Source organism: Alligator mississippiensis, chromosome 3 (genome assembly GCF_030867095.1).
Source record: "Alligator mississippiensis isolate rAllMis1 chromosome 3, rAllMis1, whole genome shotgun sequence".
Lineage (NCBI taxonomy): Eukaryota > Metazoa > Chordata > Crocodylia > Alligatoridae > Alligator > Alligator mississippiensis.
The window spans coordinates 7,848,949-7,869,105 of NC_081826.1; the positions used below are offsets into that span (position 1 = coordinate 7,848,949).

At 41.9% G+C, this 20,157-nt stretch overlaps 1 protein-coding gene across 5 annotated transcripts in view; it reads left to right on the forward strand.

Annotated features, from left to right (window-relative positions):
* The window catches only part of TRAPPC9 (trafficking protein particle complex subunit 9), an 839,741-nt gene that overhangs the window by 7,411 nt on the left and 812,173 nt on the right, over positions 1-20,157 (forward strand). For 3 of the 5 annotated variants that reach the window (XM_059723710.1, XM_006258702.4, XM_059723711.1), the window contains exons 3-5: positions 11,572-11,717; positions 13,305-13,433; positions 18,829-18,855. In XM_059723710.1, the coding sequence (XP_059579693.1) occupies positions 11,572-11,717; positions 13,305-13,433; positions 18,829-18,855 (302 nt within the window). The remainder of the gene's footprint in view (positions 1-11,571; positions 11,718-13,304; positions 13,434-18,828; positions 18,856-20,157) is intronic. The other 2 variants (XM_059723712.1, XM_019481793.2) reach the window with 1 other exon arrangement.

A 20,157-nucleotide genomic window follows, 5' to 3' on the forward strand; every position in this document is an offset into this window, starting at 1 on the left:
TTATCCCAAAAAGGGTAAGTTGTGCTTATGCAAACAAATTCTTTCCACTCCAAAATAAGTATGATAAAAGACATTTTTGTGTTTGGTTGTATTTTTTCCCCCTTTGGATAAATGAAAGGCAAGCAATGCTTTCCCAAGCTCTTTTAAAGTACCTTGCTGGACCTCTGCAGTTATAGTTTAATCCACAGAAACCCAGGGCTATGAACTGTGATCTATATTGGGTTGAGACGATCAATTTATACTTTTGAACCTGGGCTGTGATTCACTTTGGATTTTAATTGCTACTATTGCTGTGGATTTTCATGCCAAGACTTACTTACGATACATGTACATGTAGATGGAATGAAAATATATGTATCCTGGATTTCTGTCTTGTATGGCAACATGTTTTGGTCCAGATGTGCTGCAAGAAGATGTATAGGCCACAGGAAATGTGGACAGGTGCCTGTGTCTAGGATTTTATCCTTCGCCCTTGGTTAGGCAGCATCTGTACAGGTGGTTATAGCCAAGACTCGTGTTGCTGATAGGTTAGGATCCAGTAGCATAAAGCCTACTCCCCTTTCCCCCCCTGCCCCATAAGTTGGGGGCATATAAATTTGTTTCTTGTGCAATTGGAAATTATCCTGTTGTTTCTGTTTAACTTTCTGAAATACTTGTCTGCCACCATCCTTCAAAGCAGACCTTAGCCTTAGCTTTTGGTGCTTTAATTTTTCCTCTTGAGGTTTGTTGAAAGCATTTTTATTAGCTTCTTTGCTACTGTGTTTTACTCATCCATCAGGGTTTTCATGCATCTTGCTGAATTGAGAATTATGTTACTTTTTTTTTTTACTTACCTCTCACTGTAATACATTATGAAAAAAGGATGCATAGGTCTTATACTTGGAAAATACTCATTTCTCCCTTTCTCCATGTGTGCAGTTAGAGCTGAGGAAGGGCACTTGATGCCTGAAAGCTTCTCCAACAGCTGTCCCAACTATACTTTTGGTCCAATAATCCTTGCTAGTTGCTTCAATTCTCTCTACCTTCCCTTGCTTCTGTTACTGTGGGGGAAAAAAATAGGAGTGCTGGCTGATGTTTGGGCATCTAGGTGAGGATACTGGAAAGACTCTGATTCCTTTGTGGCATTGGAACGGTGCTCAGAGAGGATGATCTGCCTTTGTATAGAGTTAAAGGATTGAGTCCTCTTTCCCTCCTTCATTTTTATTAAATGCTAGTGAATTAGGGTATTGTTCTGTGATAAACATGATTGCACAAAGCTTTGGGGAAAGTGGGGTAAGAGAGCAGACATATAGCATGGTGCTCTTTTAACATGAGGACAAGAAAGTACTTTACTGGTTTAACTTGTGTAATTTAAAAAATCTTTTGGCCAAAATTGGTAGCCAAATGTGTCATTTTAGCAGAGCCCCTGACTAGATCTGAGAAAACAGTTTCCCACAGTTTGTCGAATTAGACTTACCTTTAGAAGAATTTTGCTTAGACCATAGACTACTTGCACACTTCTAGATGCAGAAGTTGAAAATGCGAGTGCCAAGGAACTAATGAGACTGTGGAAAATACTGAGGTTAACAGGGTCAGGACACGGACTGGCCAGGTACCCACTCTTAGTTTGTGCCTAGAAAAAGTGGCTGACTGTGTGCCTTGCAAACTCAAGCATTTAGTTAATGAATTCCAAGAAAAGAATAGAAGTGCTATACTGGGCCAAATGGTCCATCTCTGCCAGTATCCTATCTCTAACAGTGGCAGTGGTGGATGCTATAGAGGGAGAACATAGAACTAGATATCTCTGGAGTGGTCTGTTCCCTATTTTGAACTTTCCCTGGCATCCACTATTACTGGTTTTGAGATGCCAGAGGAGCCATCTTCAACTGTTCTGTTCAAGAGATCTGTCGTTCATGACAAGCACATAAATGATCTGTCTCTTGCTTCTCTGTGTGTATTTGAATCAGAATGGGGAGTGGAATAAGAAGGTACAAATAGCCAAAATTTCCAACATACAGGCAAACTAGATATAGTGCTGTAGAAACCAGAGCTCTCAATAACATGCTTAGGAGACCATAAGAGCATAAGCATTTTGATGGGGCAATACTGAACAATAGCACATAGCATAAAATACAAAATCCAATTAAAAAGCCAGACAGAGTGCATTAAGTTATTGAATCAGGCACCTATATCTTCACAAGTGAAATGTTAGTGCATTGTCTTGCCTCACTATTTGACTTGCAATGAAATGTGTCTGTACTGGAATGTATTTTGTTCCCTAATAAGTTTTATTTCCTATTGTAGTGGAAATAATTATTTTTAAATATAACAAGATTGGAAGGGTCCTCCTGGGCCATTGAACTCAGTCTTTTCTAAATAGAGGTATCATATCACTTTTTTTGTTGTAGCCTTATCACCCTCCGTTTCCTCCCAGACTTTGAGGGGAGGCAGTTTAAGTGCATGTGATGCATCAATAATAAGTAATACACTTGCTTTTCCAAAATATGTATATACAACTCATTGGCGCATATGTTGTGCTCCGTAAAAAGCGATGGTGCCAATTGATTGATATACAACTGATAGAACAAGAATTGATCGCTTCATTCAGTCCTAAGGGTATGTACACAAACGAAGGTGGACATAACAAGCTTAAGCTACATTTTTTTTTTTAGTCCAGGGCTGTCCAACTTCTTTGTGGCTAGGGTCTGCATGTGGCGCCAGTGTCCAGCCTCTGGGCTACGTACTGTGGCAGCCATGCGCTTGTGGTGATAGGCTCCTGGGATCTTCCCACTGCAATGTGGGCTGAGAGGCGCATGCTTGCCCCTTGTGGGCTGCCAGTTGGGACAGACAGCCCTGTTCTTATTAGCTCTTTAACTGGGAAGATGGACCAAATCCTATGCCTGTCTCTAGAGGGGCTGGAAGTTCTCAAATCCAGAAGACAAGAAACAAACATGAGAAATTGCCCTTGCTGGAGTCTCCTTTTCTAGAGCCATTTCTCTCTACTTTTGGATACAAGGATGGAGAGGTGTAACAACCAGGGTCTCTGTCCTGGCTGGTGGCAACTGTTCTCTAGTCCCTCCAAGTGAGTGCCTGGGGCTGGTGCCCCAGTTGCCCACAGCTTGTTGTGCTGCTGCAAAGATGTACCCTGGCTTCATGACTGATATCCCGCCAGCTGCCACCCCAGTCCGAATATTAATGCTGGCCCCAACCTTTGCAGTGTGCTGTGCAGCACCAAACACAGCTGAAAGTAATTGGATACTTCAGAAAACCTGGACCCTCTGGCCTCAGATAAGTGCTTAATCTGTGGAAGTCTTTCTTTCCTTGTAACTCCTGTGATAGACATGCAGTTACAATTGATAGTCTGGAAGGCAATTTTGCCAAGGGCTGCAAACGTTTCTCATATCAAATGAGTCAGGTTACTATGTTGAAATAGAAAATATAGAGCTAAAATCATATAATAACTTAAGGTCTTGGGTAACTGTTCAGACCACAATGCCTATGTTAATTAAATTGAAGGAGTATTTGAAAGTGCAATGACCTGGTGATCAGAACTAGATGGCCAAGATGAATGCAGTCTTGTCCCTTCCTGGTAAGGAGACTCATATTAGCACCAACAACTTGTATTTGCTACTGAGGTGGCTAACATATTGCAACCGAACTGACTTCTCAGCTGCAAAGTTTATCCTACAAAAAATCTTTTTCAGACCCCACAGTTCAGGGAGATAAACTACGTTCAACAAGCTAAACTGTGTTGAAAGGAAGGCACAACTGAGATCTTTGTCTTCTGGCAGCTTACTTGTGTATCTGTTATGTTACTGACTGGGAGTGAGAAGCAGAGATCAAAGCTGATTCTTGATCTTAAAATAGTCTGGAAAAGCCAAGGGGAAAGAATGAATAGTAGCATTAAGGCAGAGGCTTATCCATGCTGAGGAACTATTTGTAGCAGGTAATGTATGCATGTGTCTTAGCAGGGTCAGAGCCTAAGTTTAAGGGATAGAAAGGGATATAAGAAGTGCCCTCTTAGGCTTGGTCAGCCCGAAACTGAATGGGAAAATTATTTTCCAAATGCCAGCACTTTAAAATCTCATGCATGTGGCTGCATTGATTTGGAACCAAGTCAGTTGTTAAAAGTTTTTGGAATTTGTTGCCTTTAGACCACTCATTTATAGTATAGTTTGGGAATTGGCTGCTTTTAGGTTTTGGAAAGAGACCTATCCTGGTGAAGTCAGTCCATTCTTGACCATTTCAACAAACCGTCTGTTGTACATATGTGTTTATATAATTTTGCTCCTAGAAGTTTGTCTGTTTTCAGTTTCTCTAAAGCACAGTTAGTATTTAAGTCTGTTGGGACAAAGTTATTTTCATATTATTCAGATCAACTTAGCTATATTAGGATAGGTATTATTACCTTGTTTTCTGAACTGATGATAAATGGGCATGTTTCACTTCTCTAATATTAACATCCTGTAGAGGGAAATTGTTCACTCTTCTCTTGACAAGCTGTAATTACTCCGTATGTGTCTGACTGTCTAATTCTGTTTCTGTTCTTGTGTTTCTAATTTTTGTTTGTTCCTTTTTTTCCTTTTCTTCTCTCATACTGCCCTGTGAGTTTGTTGTTGGGTCTGAAAAGGTAGGCTGTGATTTGCATTGTATTTAAAAATAAAAAAAAAAGTTAGCCTTTTCATGTGCTGCCTTTCCACTCTGCTTTCATTGCATAGTTTAGCGTTGCTTTTTATATTTGATTTTTTCCAATACAAATAAGAATTCCTGCTTCGTGGAACCCCATTACTGTGGGTTAACTCCTTTTGGCTTTTGGCCGACAATGCTTAATTTTTTATTTTTTGTAGAACACACAATTTTGCTTAGGTGGCTGCTGGCCTCTGGAGCTGCTTGTTTTTTTGAACTCCAAAGCTGTGAAGCTGCTGCCTGTGTTTGGTTTCCAAGTTCAAAAGTTATGAAAATAAAGTGTTGTGGCTGGATTTTTAAAGGCTGGATAATGTTATAATTGGTGAAACTTAAGCTATGCATGCTAACTAGAATTGGTTGAATCCGGTGGAAAAAAAATTTGCAGCATTTTGCATGAAAAAATTTGCCAATTCATTCTGCATGATCTTTAAACTTTTGGTTTTGTTATCTCTTAACGTTTTGGGGATTCAGAAATTTCTCCTTATTTTTTTTTTTCCTGCTGGTTTGTCTGTAGTGAAATTTACTTCTTCCTTAAAAACTTAATGGCTTAATATGTTTGGCCATTTTGCACAAAATGACCATGGCAGGCATTCTAGGCAACCTTAGCTTGTGATGGGAGGAGAGGGAAGAACAGAGCTAAACAGTCATGTGCACACTTTTAACGTATACACCAATTCAGGTGTGGGGGGAGAGGTACAGGGGCCAGGTTTGTATGCTTCTGGTTCTGTGTCCAGAAGCTGCACAGGGGTATTGTTTTCTGTCTATACCCTTTAAATGTTTGACTTCAAGCCAGAAATAAGGATGCCTGGATTAGGAAAGGCCTAGGGGCTGTTGGTCATGGCAGTGGTGACTTGTATTGTAGGAATAAGCAGTCTCTTTTCCATCAGCAAACCCCAGGGTGTTCTCAGGATAATATTAATTCTTACTGCTCTTAAGAGGTGTTTGTGTGTTTGTTTGTTTGTTTGTTTGTTTGTTTTTAAACACAAGTCACAACACTGATGTAATTGAACTGCATTGGAAATCACTTTGTAAGCCATTCACTTTTCTTGTCATCTGCCTCTAAATAAAGATGTGTGGGGAACTTTCAGGGTTTTGATGATTAGGTGGAGCAATGGGACCTATTGTAACACCGAGTGATCTTTGCTGAATACCATCCTTGGTGATGTAGTTTCTGTTTGAGACCGAACTAAGGGAAGAGAAGACTGAGATGGGATTTAATAGCACCCTTCAACTTCCTGCAGGATGGTACCAAAGTGCATGGAGCTGGGCTGTTCTCAGTGGGGGCAGATGACAGAACAAAGAGCAATGGGCTCAAGTGGCAGCAAGGGAAGTTCTAGACATCGAGCCATTGATTACTACCCTCTGAGCCCGATGCGCCAGACAGTTTTCTATCTACCTTGCAGTCCATTCATCCAGCCCATACTTCCTTAGCTTGCCTGCAGAAATGTTGTGGGAGACCATATCAAAAGCCTTGCTAAAATCAAAATGCACCACATCCACTGGTCTCTCCACGTCCAAAGAGCCTGTCACCTCATCATAGAAGGCAATCAGGTTGACTTGCTCCTGGTGAATCCATGCTGACTGCTCCTATTCACCTTTTTCTCCTCCAAGTGCTTAGAAATGGATTCCTCAAGGATCTGCTCCATGATTTTTCCAAGGACTGAGGTGAGGCTGACTGGTCTGTAGTTCCCTGGATTCTCCTCTTTTCCCCTTTCTGAAATATGGGCATTATATTTCCCCTTTTGCAATGATCCAGGACCTCTCTTGATTGCTGTGAGTTTTCAAAGATGATGGCCAGTGGCTCTGCAGTCACATCAGCCAACTCCCTCACAACCCTCGGGTGCATCCCATCCAGACCCATGACTTTTATATGTCCAGCTTTAATAAATAGTCCTTCACCTGTTCCTTCACCACTGTTGGCTGCTTACCTCCCCAAACTGTGCTGCCTGGTACAGCAGTCTGGGAGCTGACCTTGCCTGTGAAGACTGAGGTGAAAAAGACTTTGAGCACTTCAACCTTTTCTGGATCTTCTGTCACAAGGCTGCCTCCCCCATTCAGTAAGGGCCCCACGCTTTCCTTGATCCTCCTCTTGCTACCAACATAATTGTAGAAACTGTTCTTGTTACCCTTCACATCCCTTGCCAGCTGCAATTCCGGTTCAGATTTTAAACACTGAAATTACAGCTACTTCTTGCTTAACGTCGTAGTTACATTCTTGAAGAATGCAACTTTAAGCAAAATGATGTTAAGCGAATCCAATTAGGTCACAGTAGTTGCCCACTAGCAGGTGGCAGCCGAACAACGTTATAACGGAACATTGTGCGATGTTAAACGAGTATGTTCTCTAATAGATCAGTGACATAATAACAAAACAACGTTAACCGGGACGACGTTAAGTGAGGAGTATCTGTACACCTTTTGGTGAACTGAACACATTTTGGCATTGTGTTGGAGTCAGTAATTGGGTATTAGAATGGACTTACTGGTTTTGTGTCTGCTGCTTTTGCTGGCTTGTGCAGTGACTTTGGTCAAATTATTTGACTTCAGGGTTTAGCTCTTTTTATCTGCAACATGAGAATAGTGATACTTGCCTGGTTTATAAAGCACTTTGACTAATATTTAGTTACTGCATATCACTTTTCATGCATCAATCTGGAAGGTTTTTGTTGCCAAGACATCAGACTTCTCTCATAGGGCTCTAAGAAGCTTAAAATAAAATGTTTTTTTCATGGTATTTATTCTAAATGAAATAAAATTTAAATTGTATTATTTTAAAAGTATGATCTTCAAAGCAAAGAAAGAAAAGGTCAGAGTATCTAATGATGTCAACCTTACCACTGTGGTTCAAGGACAAAAATGAAAGCAGGTACAAGTGTGTCTGTTGGATGTGGTAACTAGAATAAAACTAGTCTCCTTTTTGCCTTAGTATATTCAGGAGAGCTTTTTGTAATATGTTAAATCTTTGGAAAATACAATGCAAATAAATAAATATATTTTTTACTTCTACTTGGAGTATCAGTAACAGTTAACTAAGATTTTAGTCTTAATTTAAGCTATTTCTGATGACCTAATATTGTTAATGTCTTGGTTTAAATTGAAGATCTGTATTGCTGCAAATATGAATGTAGCTTGAGCATACATCTCTTAATTTTTTTTTTTTATCTGCACTTTGGTTTTTTTAAACTTGACATCCTAGCTCTTACGCAATAAAAGAAAAGGAGGAGGGAAAGACAAGAAAATTGGCCTCTTAAAGGTCATATTAGATGATATGAGAAAAGTATTAGCAGAACTTAAAATAAATCAAAAAAAGGGATTTCCATAATTTAATTATGCCATTTGTTCATAATTCTGCAGAATATTGTGGGAAGTTTTGAGGCAGAAATAGGTGGAAGTGATTACTAAGTACCTTTTGTACAAAGTTATGTCAGTTTGGGATTTAATTTTTCTACTGTTTTTTGCAATATAATATCCCAAATATAGTACACATCTTGCTTTTTAAAGGAACTGTGAAGTAAAAATCTCCCTCCTCTGCAGCCCCAGTTATGGCTACAGAGAGCAGGGACAGTGTAATGGCCAGCTGACTTACCCTTCCTTCCTTTCCTGCTTTAGTTAAAACTCTAGCTGCTGCTGAACACTGATTTCCCTGGGTAGACCTATGATCTGAAAAGAGCTAAGGGGTTGTGAAATAAGGTGATTCTGTCTTGGGAAGCTGTTTATTAATGTTCCCCCACCTCTCCTTTACTACATGCACCCCAATTTTGGGGGATTGATTTTGGGGGAAGATGATGCATGCTGTATGTGAGAAAATATGGTATTTGTGTAAACAGTTGACACACCTGAAATGGCAACAGTGAAACAACTTTCCAGTATTTTCATTGCAGAGTATTGGGACTTACAAAACTCCTTTTAACGTTTACTCTACTGAGTTATGATTTTGAGGTCTCCAGGTGTGACGGAACAAATTTCTTTGACATAATTAATGGACAAAGGAGAATGATTCCTTGATTGAATCTTGATGTGTGCCACTCTTATAACTTCAACAGTGATTGGATGTAATGTTGAAAGAGGACTTTAAAGTATGATAGACAGTGGCAACAGAGGCCATATTTTTTATGTTTCACCTTATAACTTCTGCTACACTAGCTTTGGTAACTTGTATGCCACCTTGCATAGGTTTATCCTTTTTTTTATGTTTTCTTTTTACATGTACATTATTGCTTCTGTACCAGTTCATAAGACTACTTACTACCGTCTTCAGATGCTCCCTCCTGACTCCCTTTTTTCCAAATACCAGAAATGGCAATTTTTCCATTGGTTAGGTTAAGGGGCTGTCCTCAGTGCTTGATTTCATAGACATTAGGGCTGGAAGGGACCTCATAAGATTGAGTCCAGCCCCCTGCCCAAGGGGCAGGAAGTCAGCTAGGGTCAAAGGATCCCAGCAAGATAAGCGTCCAAATGTTTCTTAAGAGTCCAAAGTAGGTGCTTGCACCATCTCTGGGGGGAGTCTGTTCCAGGCCTTGGGGGCTTGCACAGTAAAGAAATTTTTCCTTCTGTCCAGCCTAAAACAGTCCTGCAGGAGCTTGTGACCATTGGACCTTGTTATCCCTTGTGGTGCTCTGCTGAACAGGCGTTCCCCCCCAGATCCTGATGCACACCCCTTATGTACTTACAGGCTGCCACCAAGTCACCCCTGAGGCTGCGCGTCTCCAGGCTGAAGAGCCCTATAGCTCACAGCCTCTCTTCATAAGGCCTGTTCTCTTGCCCTCTTATCATGCACATGGCTCTCCTCTGGACTCTCTAAAGTTTTTCCAAATTGTGGAGCCCAGAATTGGATGTAGTACTCCAGCTGTGGCCTTACCAAGGCCAAATACAGTGGGAGGATGACATCCTGGGTCTTGCTCAAAATGGATTGTTGGATGCAAGCCAGAGTTTTGTTCGCTTTGCCAGATGTCGTAGTGCATTGGTGGCTCATGTTCATCTTGTGGGCAGTGACAACCCCCAAGTCTTTCTGCCATGGTGCAAGTGAGTGTAGCATTGCCAAGCCTATAAGTGTGATGTGGGTTTTTTTCCCCCAAGGCGCGGAACACATTGCATTTCTCTGTAGTGAACGCCATAAAGTTTTCATCCGCCCACCTTGCAAGCCTATCGAGTTCGGCGTGGCTTACCAGCCTATCCTCAAGTGTGGACACTCTCTTTTCCCCAAAGTTTGGTGTCGTCAGCGAACTTGGCCAGTCTTCTTCTGACACCAGTGTCCAGATAGTTTATGAAGACATTAAAGAAAGCAGGTCTGAGAATTGAGCCTTGGGGGACACAACTAGTCACTGAGTGCCATGTTGATGTGCAAGTGTGTTGTGTATATCAGCCTATAACTGGGGTGGACAAAATACAGCCTGCTGGCTGGATCTGGCCCATCAGTTGATAGGATCCGGCCTGGAGCTGCCTCTGTGGTGCTCCGCATGGAGCTGAGCCCCACCTGCTCCTGCTTCTGCCCTGCCACCCTGTGCCTGCTGATGGCATGGCCCTGGCCAGTATGCACAGCTTCCTGTTTGGACTGTCTCACCCACATGGCTGCCCACAGGTGGCTGCTTATTGTGCTAGGTGGCTGGGAGCTGGAGCTAGAGCCCTGCATGCTGGGGCAGGAGCTGTCTGGCTACAGCTTCTCCTCTTCCTGGCTAGGCATGTGGTGCCCCATGCTACCTGTTGCCTACAGTGGAGTAGCAGGGTCAGTGGGAGGAGGAGCTGCTGGAGGTGTGGGAAGCCGAGTAGTACCCAGGCAGCTGGAGTAGCAGCAGCTCACTGGGAAGCTGTGTGGGTTGGGGTTGGTGCAGGCAGGAGCTCAGGCTGGCCTGGGTAAGAGCGGATGGGGCTCAGCCCCATGAGGAGTGCTGTGGAGACAGCTGTGAGCTGGATAGGGGTGTATGTGGCCTGGACAGTACCTGTACTGTCCTGCCCAGGCAAACTCTGCTGCACATACCCCCTGCAGAGAGTGATTGCAGCTCTGCCCTGGGCTCTGGCCCTGCACTGTCACTGTCCTGCAGTCCTGGCCCTTGCCACCTGTCCTGCTCTGAGCTGCTGTTCCCCACCCACCTATGGCCCCATCCTGCCCACCTGGCAGGTTTCCATAGAACCCTGCCTGCTCTATCCGGTACCCCTTGTAGTGGGTGTAGTGTGGACAGGCCAGGGTTCCTGGGCAGGTGGCGGTGACAGCAACAGTGGCTGTCTGGGATTGGAGTCTGGGTGCTGTACCACCCCTGGCCCACTGTGTGCCCAGGGGCACTGTGACCAGATGCAAGGGTCATAGCACAGGCTGCTCCCCACCCCCTTCTCCACCCCCACGCTTGGTCTGGGACAGGCCAAGGGACCTGCTGAATGCCTTGCGTGGTTTGATAGTTGCTTCTCTAACTGAACTTTTTAAGACATATATGTGAATTTTGAAGAAAATTGCTTACAGCCCTTGGCTGAAGTGATGGTGGCCGTGTTGGGCATGTAGGTGGAGAGTGTGAAGAAGTGGGAAGACGCTTATCATGTAAGCCAGTTCATGTATTGTGAATCCTCCCCTTACACAGGGCAATCTTAGTGAATCATCTGTGTTTCTCTGAAGTTTCCTTTCTGTTCCTATTTTATGAATAAATTTAAACTCTCTGAAATGAAGACTTCATTTTTGTATACAGTAGTGCTGTGTATACAGCAGGTGTGATGTATTTAGATCTGTTCAGTGTCTCCTGAGAGCATTTAGTCTTTTTCCCAATATAGTAGAGTTGCTCAGTGATAGAGAATAAATAGCCGTGCTAATATATCTGGAAGGGAAGGATAGAAACTAGTTTCTATCTTTTTGAGAAAATTCTTTCTTACCTTGTCAGGTATAGATACTGTGGAAGTAATAGACTGTACGTTCTTTTATTGCAGACATTATAAGAAACGTTGTCAAGGTCGGATGCGGAAACACGTTGGTGACCTATGTCTCCAAGCTGGGATGTTACAGGATTCCTTGGTACATTATCATATGGCTGTGGAACTTCTGCGGTCTGTAAATGACTTTTTGTGGCTTGGAGGTAGGATTTTGATATAACAAAAATATTGTAACATTTGAGTACAAAGCAAGTTTTGATAAGCAAGTACAAAGCAAGTTTTCATTACTGTCCAGCTCAACTATGAAGTGGCAGCAATACACTTAGACTCTAAAAAACTAAATAAAAAATAAGTGATACAATGACAAAAATAATGTCAAAATGACAGACCAGGAAAAAAGGTTATAAAAAGCCAGGTTAGCACACTTGCAATATAGAATTTATACTTCTGGTACATAACTTTTTAAAATTTTTATTCTGAAAATAGAGTTGTGCATGACTTTTTATATTTATTTTTTTTAAAGTGTGATCTTAACAACATGTTATACAGGAAAGACTTCCTACATGTATTGCTGGAGGACTCAGACTGACAACTTGGTCAAAATACCTGTATTCCTATGGTTACCAAAGTTCTATATACATTAAGCTTGCATTGATGTCTTTATTCCATTTCTCTTCTAGCAAACCAATTCTGGTCCCTATGCTTCAGCTCTTTGTAGGCCTCTCTTGTCTGGTGCTGCTGTTGCTACTCTCTGAGGTGTGCAAGTGCCACTAGATTATCAGCTCCTTTCTCTCCTTCAACCCTGTAAAAACCACCAGGGGCTTCATTGGCTGCTTGTACATGCCACGAGGGTTTACTTCAGTTTAATTCTCCCTAAATTGAAGCAGTGTTTTTAAAAACCCACTGCTTCAATTTAGGGAGAACTAAACTGAAGTAAACCCCTGTGGTGTGCACACAAGGGTTGGGCCCGATCCTTACCTTCCTCTGGTGGCAGGAAGGGAGGGGGTGAGCTGCCAGAAAGCTAAGCAGTTCCTGAGCTGCTGGGAGGGCTGGTGCTTCCCTCTGCGACAGTGGCAGCGCCCTCCCGGGGGCACCCATCCCCAGGCACCCGGCCCAGATGGTCTATGTGGGCACTGCAGCTGCGGAGGGAAGCACCAGACCCCCGTGAAGCTCGGGCCAGGCAGGATCCAGGGAGCGGGGGGGGGGAAAAAAAAGACCAGGCTCACAGGTTTGTTGTTTTTTTTTTTTCTTCAGTGGATCCTGCCTGTATGGGCTGCCTGCATAGCCCCTGAGCAACATCAGACCTGGTGCTTCCCTCCGCAGCTGTTGTACTTTGTTAGGTAGCAAACTAAAACACCCTGGAGGTGTCAATGACGTCCCAAAGTCATTTAACGTGCAATATGCCGTCGACAGTGTAAACACCAGCACCATTAAAGTGTTGCAAAAGGGCATTTAAGTCACTTTTTAAAAGACAATTTTGTGGTGTGTACAAAGACCCGTTGGCTCTTTTTTTCCACTTACTCTCTTCTTGGAGAACTACACCTCCTCTGTGGCTCCCCTCTTGCAAGAGAGAAAGCCAGTTAACCTGTTTCCCTTTGTCTTTCCCCCTCCCCTGTGAAAGGAGCTGTGTTGCTCAAGTGCTCTGCTTTAACTAGGAGTGGAGACTAAATTTACACTTGCATAGGGTTAGAAGCTGTTTCAGGCCATGTTGGCAGGTTTATAAAATACAACACTTGAGGTTGTATATGCGAGTGGATTCTACTAAATTGTTCTTTATCTTTAATCTCTAGCTGCTCTTGAAGGATTATGCTCAGCATCCGTTATCTATCACTACCCTGGTGGCACAGGAGGTAAAGCTGGGGCTCGTAGGGCACAAGGTAGTTCACTTCCTTCTGAGGCAGGCAACAGACACAGACCAGGTAAGTGCAATTTGGCTTTTATTTTCAGTTTTTAACAGTAGAAATTTATAATCTAAAGTCAATTTTTCCCCTTACCCTCCTCTTGTCTCAGAAGGGTTTCACAAGGAGAGGGAAAACAGTATTAAGTTTGATGACTTCTTTTATTCTTTAGGATATTTATATGTGTAGAAAAACGTGTATAGTCCTGTATTTATGCTGACAAAGGTGCTTACACACAAGCAGAATTGTCAAGTATTAAATTCACACTTCTTGGTTGTGGTTTTTTTTTTTTTTTTTAAGACAAAGAATCAAGTTAATGTTTAGCAAAAAAACATGCTTGGGGCAGAGGTATTTTTTTAGAATAATATAGAAAATATAGCCCTCCTATGCCATTTATGTATATACTGAAAGGATGAATTAAGCAAGTTTTAGTGCCCAAGACATTTGCTTAGTATGTTAAAGGGTTTGAATGGAAGATGGTCATTTATGTAAAAACCTTCAGTGTATACATGGCTCCTTGATATTGTAATATTTAGGTGTGAACATTCCCATCTTGCAGGACTTCTTTTGAAATATTGATTTTAAAATCAAACACAAATCAAGAAAATAGCAATTTACCCTTGTTGGTTTTCAGTGGGCATGTCTACACATGTGCCTGTGTGCATTAGCCTATTTTAATGCCTATTAAAGCATCACAAAAAAAACCTGTGCTCTTTAGCTAATTATGTCATTACCTAAAGCGCTTTAATGAACGTCTAGATGTGCCCAGTGTGCTCTTTATGATATAACTTCAATGAGATGAGTTGCCTGCCTGGGAGAGAGTGGCTGGTTGCTATAGCAGACTCAAAAACAAAAAATCAAAACCTGAAAAATGTAGGTCCTTATCATAATTCTTTAAAAACATATTGTGATCGAACTACTTCCATCTTTCATAGTTTTTCTTTCTTCCCGTATAAATCACAGTCTGAAAAAAAAAACTTTTCCATTTTGAAAGGCTGAACTGCAAATTATAGGTAATGATACCTCATCAGTTTTTAAGCTCATCTTGGTAAAAAAAAAAAAAAAAAAAAAATGACACCAGGTGTTCTGGTGATTTACGTGACTAATCTTTGTCTAGGTGGTTCCATTCCCTGTTGAGATGAGTTTTACTCAGTTGGTCAATATGGTGTAATCTCATTTACCACAATCGTATTAATGAGTGTTTCTCCAGATCTCAGCAAGGACTTAATAAGAGATACTGCAGCTGAGTTTATTATCTTTGCCAAAGAAAATTGTCAGAAGCAAACTCTAGCTGTCAAGATGCACTGCAAAATGTTTTCAATTACCATTACTGCCTTTTTGTATGTTGTTCTAACTTAGCATTCTTCCACACATTACTACAAAATTGCAGGTTTGTCCATTTTAAATAGGAACAATTTTAATTTCTTGAAAAAAGTTTTTGAATAAGCCCTCCTCTGCTATGTGAGTGAAACATTGCATATAGTAGTAAGCAGAACTTTAATTCAGCTGTGGTTGATTGAATTACTCTATCATTCTGTCCCTCTCGGGTACCTGTGCCTTATTTTAGAAGAGTCACTTTATAGCCTACAAGATACCAGCTCAAGTTGTTATTGCTAGCATTTTGTGATCCCAATTATTGGATTCCAGTCTTAGTTGAACAGCTCCTTACTAAAAACTTTCCCTCTTTCTCCAAGGCGAATAAAAACCAAAACTTTTGCCTTTGCCCACTTTGGCTTTTCTTCTCCAGTAAGGTGTTTTCTCATTGTTCCCTCTTCAGTGCATTCTATACTCCCTTATACCCAAATTACTTTTTAGTTGCAGCTCTGTTTATTACTTTTAGGAAGATTATTAGCAAACTAGCCTTAGATAATCAGATATCGAAAATAAATTCCGAGCTTCTAAGGAACAAATTAAAAAAAGGATTAAATCCCACGTAAGTGCTGTTTAACTCTGGGGGTGGGGTGGGGGGCGGGAGGGTGTCCTAAATTTCATGGGTACTTTCTGACTTCAAAGTTTGAGGCACCCAGAATTGTGCCTGTGCACATGTCTGAAACTTCTTAATTGTGGACAAAGCTGAGTAGTTTGGTGTCTAGTTGAGAGGGAAACTAGATCTTCCTCTTCTTAAGTCCCCTGAAAGGCCAGTTGTGGTAGGTTTCTTTTTAAGAGCAATGTGCATAAAGAATTGAGCTGCTTATATAATGCAGATGTGGCTGTTTCTTCTAAAAATGTGCATGGAGGAAGATTTGATGCTAGCTACTAGGGTTGTGCAAAGTTTCGCTGGCTGTTTCAATTCAACACTGTTTTGACTCATTTTGACCTCGAAACAGTGAAATAGAATTGAAATGAAGGGCTTCGAAACAGCCTCAAAACAAAACGAGGCTAGTTGAAACATTTCGAAACGTTTTGAGAAATGGGGGAGAACCAGGGCTGCGCTCCCAGCAGGAGCTGGGAGCGCAGCCCTGGCTCTCCTCATCTTCTGAGCTCAGGCTCAGTTCTCCTCTTCAGCACTGCAATCAGGCTGGGGAAAGGAACTGAGCCCAACTGATAAGCTCCCTTCCCCAGCACAAGACTGGGTGCGGGGCAGGGAGTCAGCCCAGCTAGGCTGATCCCCCCAGCCCGATCTAGCTAAGCATGGAAACAGCCTCACTGTTTTGATGAAGCAAAACGCAACAGCTGTTTCAAATCTAAATGAAATTTGAAACGGATCTCTGTTCTGTTGAAACCTCGAAACTCAAGGCAAAATGGAATGCTGCCGTTTTGCACAGCCCTCCTAGCTACCTCTTCTTGTAACAGTTTTCTGGATACAGAGCTTTGCCAATAAGTTGGAGACCTTGGTTTAATGCTGTCCTCTGATGGGATGCAAACCCATCTCTCCCCTTCGTGGAAACGGTCATGTTTACCAGACTAAGGTTGTTTTAAATGGCGACACTTTGCCCCTCCTGTTGAAGCTGTGCTTTTATGTCTTGGAAGAGGTTAGATTTAGGGCCTTCCCTTTCCCAGTTGAATGTGTTAACCCAGGGCTGTCCAACTGGAAACCTGCAGGCTGCATGCAGCCAGTGAGGGCTTAAGTTACATTTCCCAGGTTCCTGCCTGGATGCTTCTGCATCACTCTGGTTGCAACAGTAGCTGGAGTCTCCAGGCTCCTCCTCTTCCTAGCTCCTTGACTTTTGTTGCCTGTCCCTGTCCCACAGCGTAGCAGTGCAGCACAGCATAGCACAGGGGGCTGAGGATGAGCCTGGGGCTGTGTGCCCTTGTGGCACCAAAGCTGGGGGTGTGTGTGCAGGCATATGGTGTAGCAGTGAAGGGGAGGGCCCACACTTGGTACAATGGTGGTGGGGTGGTGGTTGTGAAGGCCACTGCTCAGGCACCTGACAGGGTGTTTGGCCCCCTGTTACTTGAGTTAGATAGCCCTGCATGATAGAAGCATAGGGAAGTAGGGCTGGAAGGGACCTCCAGAGGTCATCTAGTCCAACCCCTTGTTTGTGGCAGGATCATCCATACCCAAGCCATCCCGTCAAATCCATAATCTAATCTCTGTGTAAAACTACCGTCAACCCTGACACAACACAAGACGGAACACCCCAGCCTGCCACACGTAACTCATAGAAAGCCCAATGTCCTGCTTCTATAAAAGGTTGCTAACATCCGCTCAGGAGATCCCAGGTAGCAGGCTGCGTCCTGCACTACAGAGGAAGGCAAAAACCCCCACAGTACATTCCAGTCTGGCCTTGGGGAAAACTTCCTTCCTGCTGCCAAATATGGTGATCGGTCTGACCCTGAGAGGAAGGCTAAGACTGTCTAGCCAGGGACCTCTGTCTTTAATTGTCAGCAAGTACATTGGCACGCCCTAGTCAAAATCCCCAGCCTTAGCTGCAGCCATCACCCAGTGCCTCTGAGGAAGGGTTAAAAACATCCAGACATGGAGCATAAAGGATGTGGGGAGGGGGCAAGCAGCAAAGCCCGGAAGCATGGGAAATACCCGTAGTACAACCAGTGGCTGTCTAGCCTCTTCTTGAGCACCTTTGGTGATGGAGTCCACAACTTCCCCAGGCAGTCCATTCCACTGCCTTACTGTTCAAACAGTGAAGACTTTTTGTGGACATCTGGTCTAAACCTACTTTGCTGCAACTTCAGATTACTGCTTCTCATCCTACTCTAATTGTACACTAAACTCTATATTACAATCATGCAGTCTCTTTGCCCAATGAAATGTGCATTCTTTTCTTTGTAGTGGCACAGCTTCAACCAGAGGGATTGGAGAGTGGCTCCTATATGCTGCTCAGTATATTGGTTCTTTTGGCTCCCATCCTCGAGTGCCTTATTTTTCTCTATGCAATATACAGGGAGCTCAGACACTGTATTCCACGTCTGGTGGCCAAAGCACCTGAAACTTAGGCTTTGCAGCACTTGATGCTTAGGAATTGAAGTTCTTTTTCAGATTGGGCTCTAAATCTCTAGATTTTATTAGGTTGGTCTGGAGGCTGAGAAAATCAGTTTAAGAAAGTACAAGATGTCTGGTAAAGGACAAAAATGCTGGGCTGTTGAGCTCTTACTCTTCATAACTTGATTACCTTGTCCAAACTTTAGAAAAACAACATACTGTCAGTTTGAGATGCACAGCCTTCCTTTTTTGCAAAATCATTCTCCTTTTGTCAGCTATTTGGGAAAACCTTGCATCAGAGATTGTGTATGGTAAGCCTCACAAAGGGTCTATATCCCGAAAGTAGGAAGCTTTGTCTTTATTAAGTCTACCACCAGGGCATTCCTGCAGCTCCCGAAGAGCCATGCTTTGCAAAGGTAGAGTCATTAACAAAAAGCTAAAAAATGGAATGAGCCTTTAAGGGGAAATTGCAAGATATGGAACAAAGTTTAAAGCTCCTCTTGGTGGCAGTTATATGGCAAATACCTTTCACAGTTGATTAAAAATGTATTTTTAGAGTATCCATACGTAAAACTAATAGCTCAGTAAGGAAGACTTAGTTTGACAGAGTAGAAGTTGATTATTTACATTCAGACATTGGTAACTGGACCATGTTGTGGGAACTTTAACTTAAAAAGAAGAAAAGAAAAGTAAGAACGGGAGAAATAAAAATTAAGACTTTCCAGGCTTATACTTTAGAATATAAAATGAAAATCCAGCACAGTCATTTTAGCTGTAGGCTTGGAACTAAACTTTTAAAATGCAATTTTCTGTTAACTCTACAGTAATAGGGTAAAGGCTGTTTTTAATCAATTGGCCATAGTTATGGTGTAACAAAATCAAATTTTATATGAACAGTCATTTTAAACAGCAGTGTCAATTCTGGATTTTAATTTTCCTATAGTTCTTGTCATGGTGATACCTATAAATATATTACAATAGCTTTCTTTGTTGGCTGCGCTGAAGGTTGAAAATCATTTTTGTTCCTCCTTTTAGGGGCACAAGAAGTTCTCATTGATCCAGGTACATTATCTTTGTGCATGTTTCCTGACTACGTGTTTTTTTTTTTTTTCTGTTCACTGTTTTGCATTTGTGTAGTTATTTTGATAACTTAGAAGTAAGTTGGATCTGATTATTAGATGTCTCCGTTTTGGTCATTGGTCTGAACCATAGATTCCCTGCCCTCCCTCCCCTCCCCTCCCCCCCCCCCCCAAAAAAAAAGAAAAAAAGAAGAAAAAAAAAAGTTCTGAGTACAGATCCAATTTATTTCCTTTAGATTCCTGGGGGCTTAGAGTTTCTGAAAGTCAGCCTCAAGCCACCTGAAACAAATTAGACATCTGAAAATCAGTAGGCTATTTTAATAAAAGTAGACCCGTAATTAACTCACATTGATTTTGGAATACCCTCCCTAAAAAACGAGAAATTAAACTAAGTAACCTGATTTAATTTGATTTCCAGTATGAATTAACCTTATTTAATCACTTTTGCAAGGATGATAGACCAATTGCTTTAAAAGTAAATGTTAATGTCATGAGGCAGTTGTCAATTTTGCCTTTTTATATGGCAGTAAATTTACCTTTTCGTTTTCCTAATAATTGTTGCCCAGGATTCTTGGCGTATGGGCAGACAAATTATACAGAGTTAAAGGAGGAATAAATTACCGTGCATCAGTCAATTTGTGTTAACTACTTTGTGTGTCCACTTCAATGTTGCTAAATCAGGGCATTTTACCCTCAAATGAAATAACAGTGAGTTGCTGTGATTTAGCATCCCCTTACTGTGGGGATTATTAGATACACAAAAGGGTTACCATAGAGCAGCTGATGCTTACTAAGTCCCTTTCCTTTAATTCAGTATTTCTTTCTCTCCATACTCTTTGTCTGTCGTATGTGTATCCTGATAATGATTATGCTTAAACTCTTAAATAGCCTTCAATTTATGATCAATGGTGGCAAAGGGGAAAAATAAACCACTGTTTCTTGTGATTTTTTTTTTTCTTTCTCTTTTTGGGGAACAAAATATGACTTGGCATTCACTCACTTAATATACATATAGGGTTCTTGGAAGGCATCTTATTTAAAAATGTGCATGCAGCTATAAACAGAGACTCAAATACAGCACTTGGGTAGATTATGTAGAAGTATCTGTATTGGTGACAAACCAAATAGCCACCCAACTCACTTCAGAGGGATCCACTCACATTTAGTAGTAGGAAAGGTGCCTCAAAACTGTTAAAAAAACCAAACAAAGGAACCCCCTCCTCCCAGTATAGCACCAGTGGTTCAGAATAGACCTGCTGAAAGTAAATGAAACTTGTAGCATGTC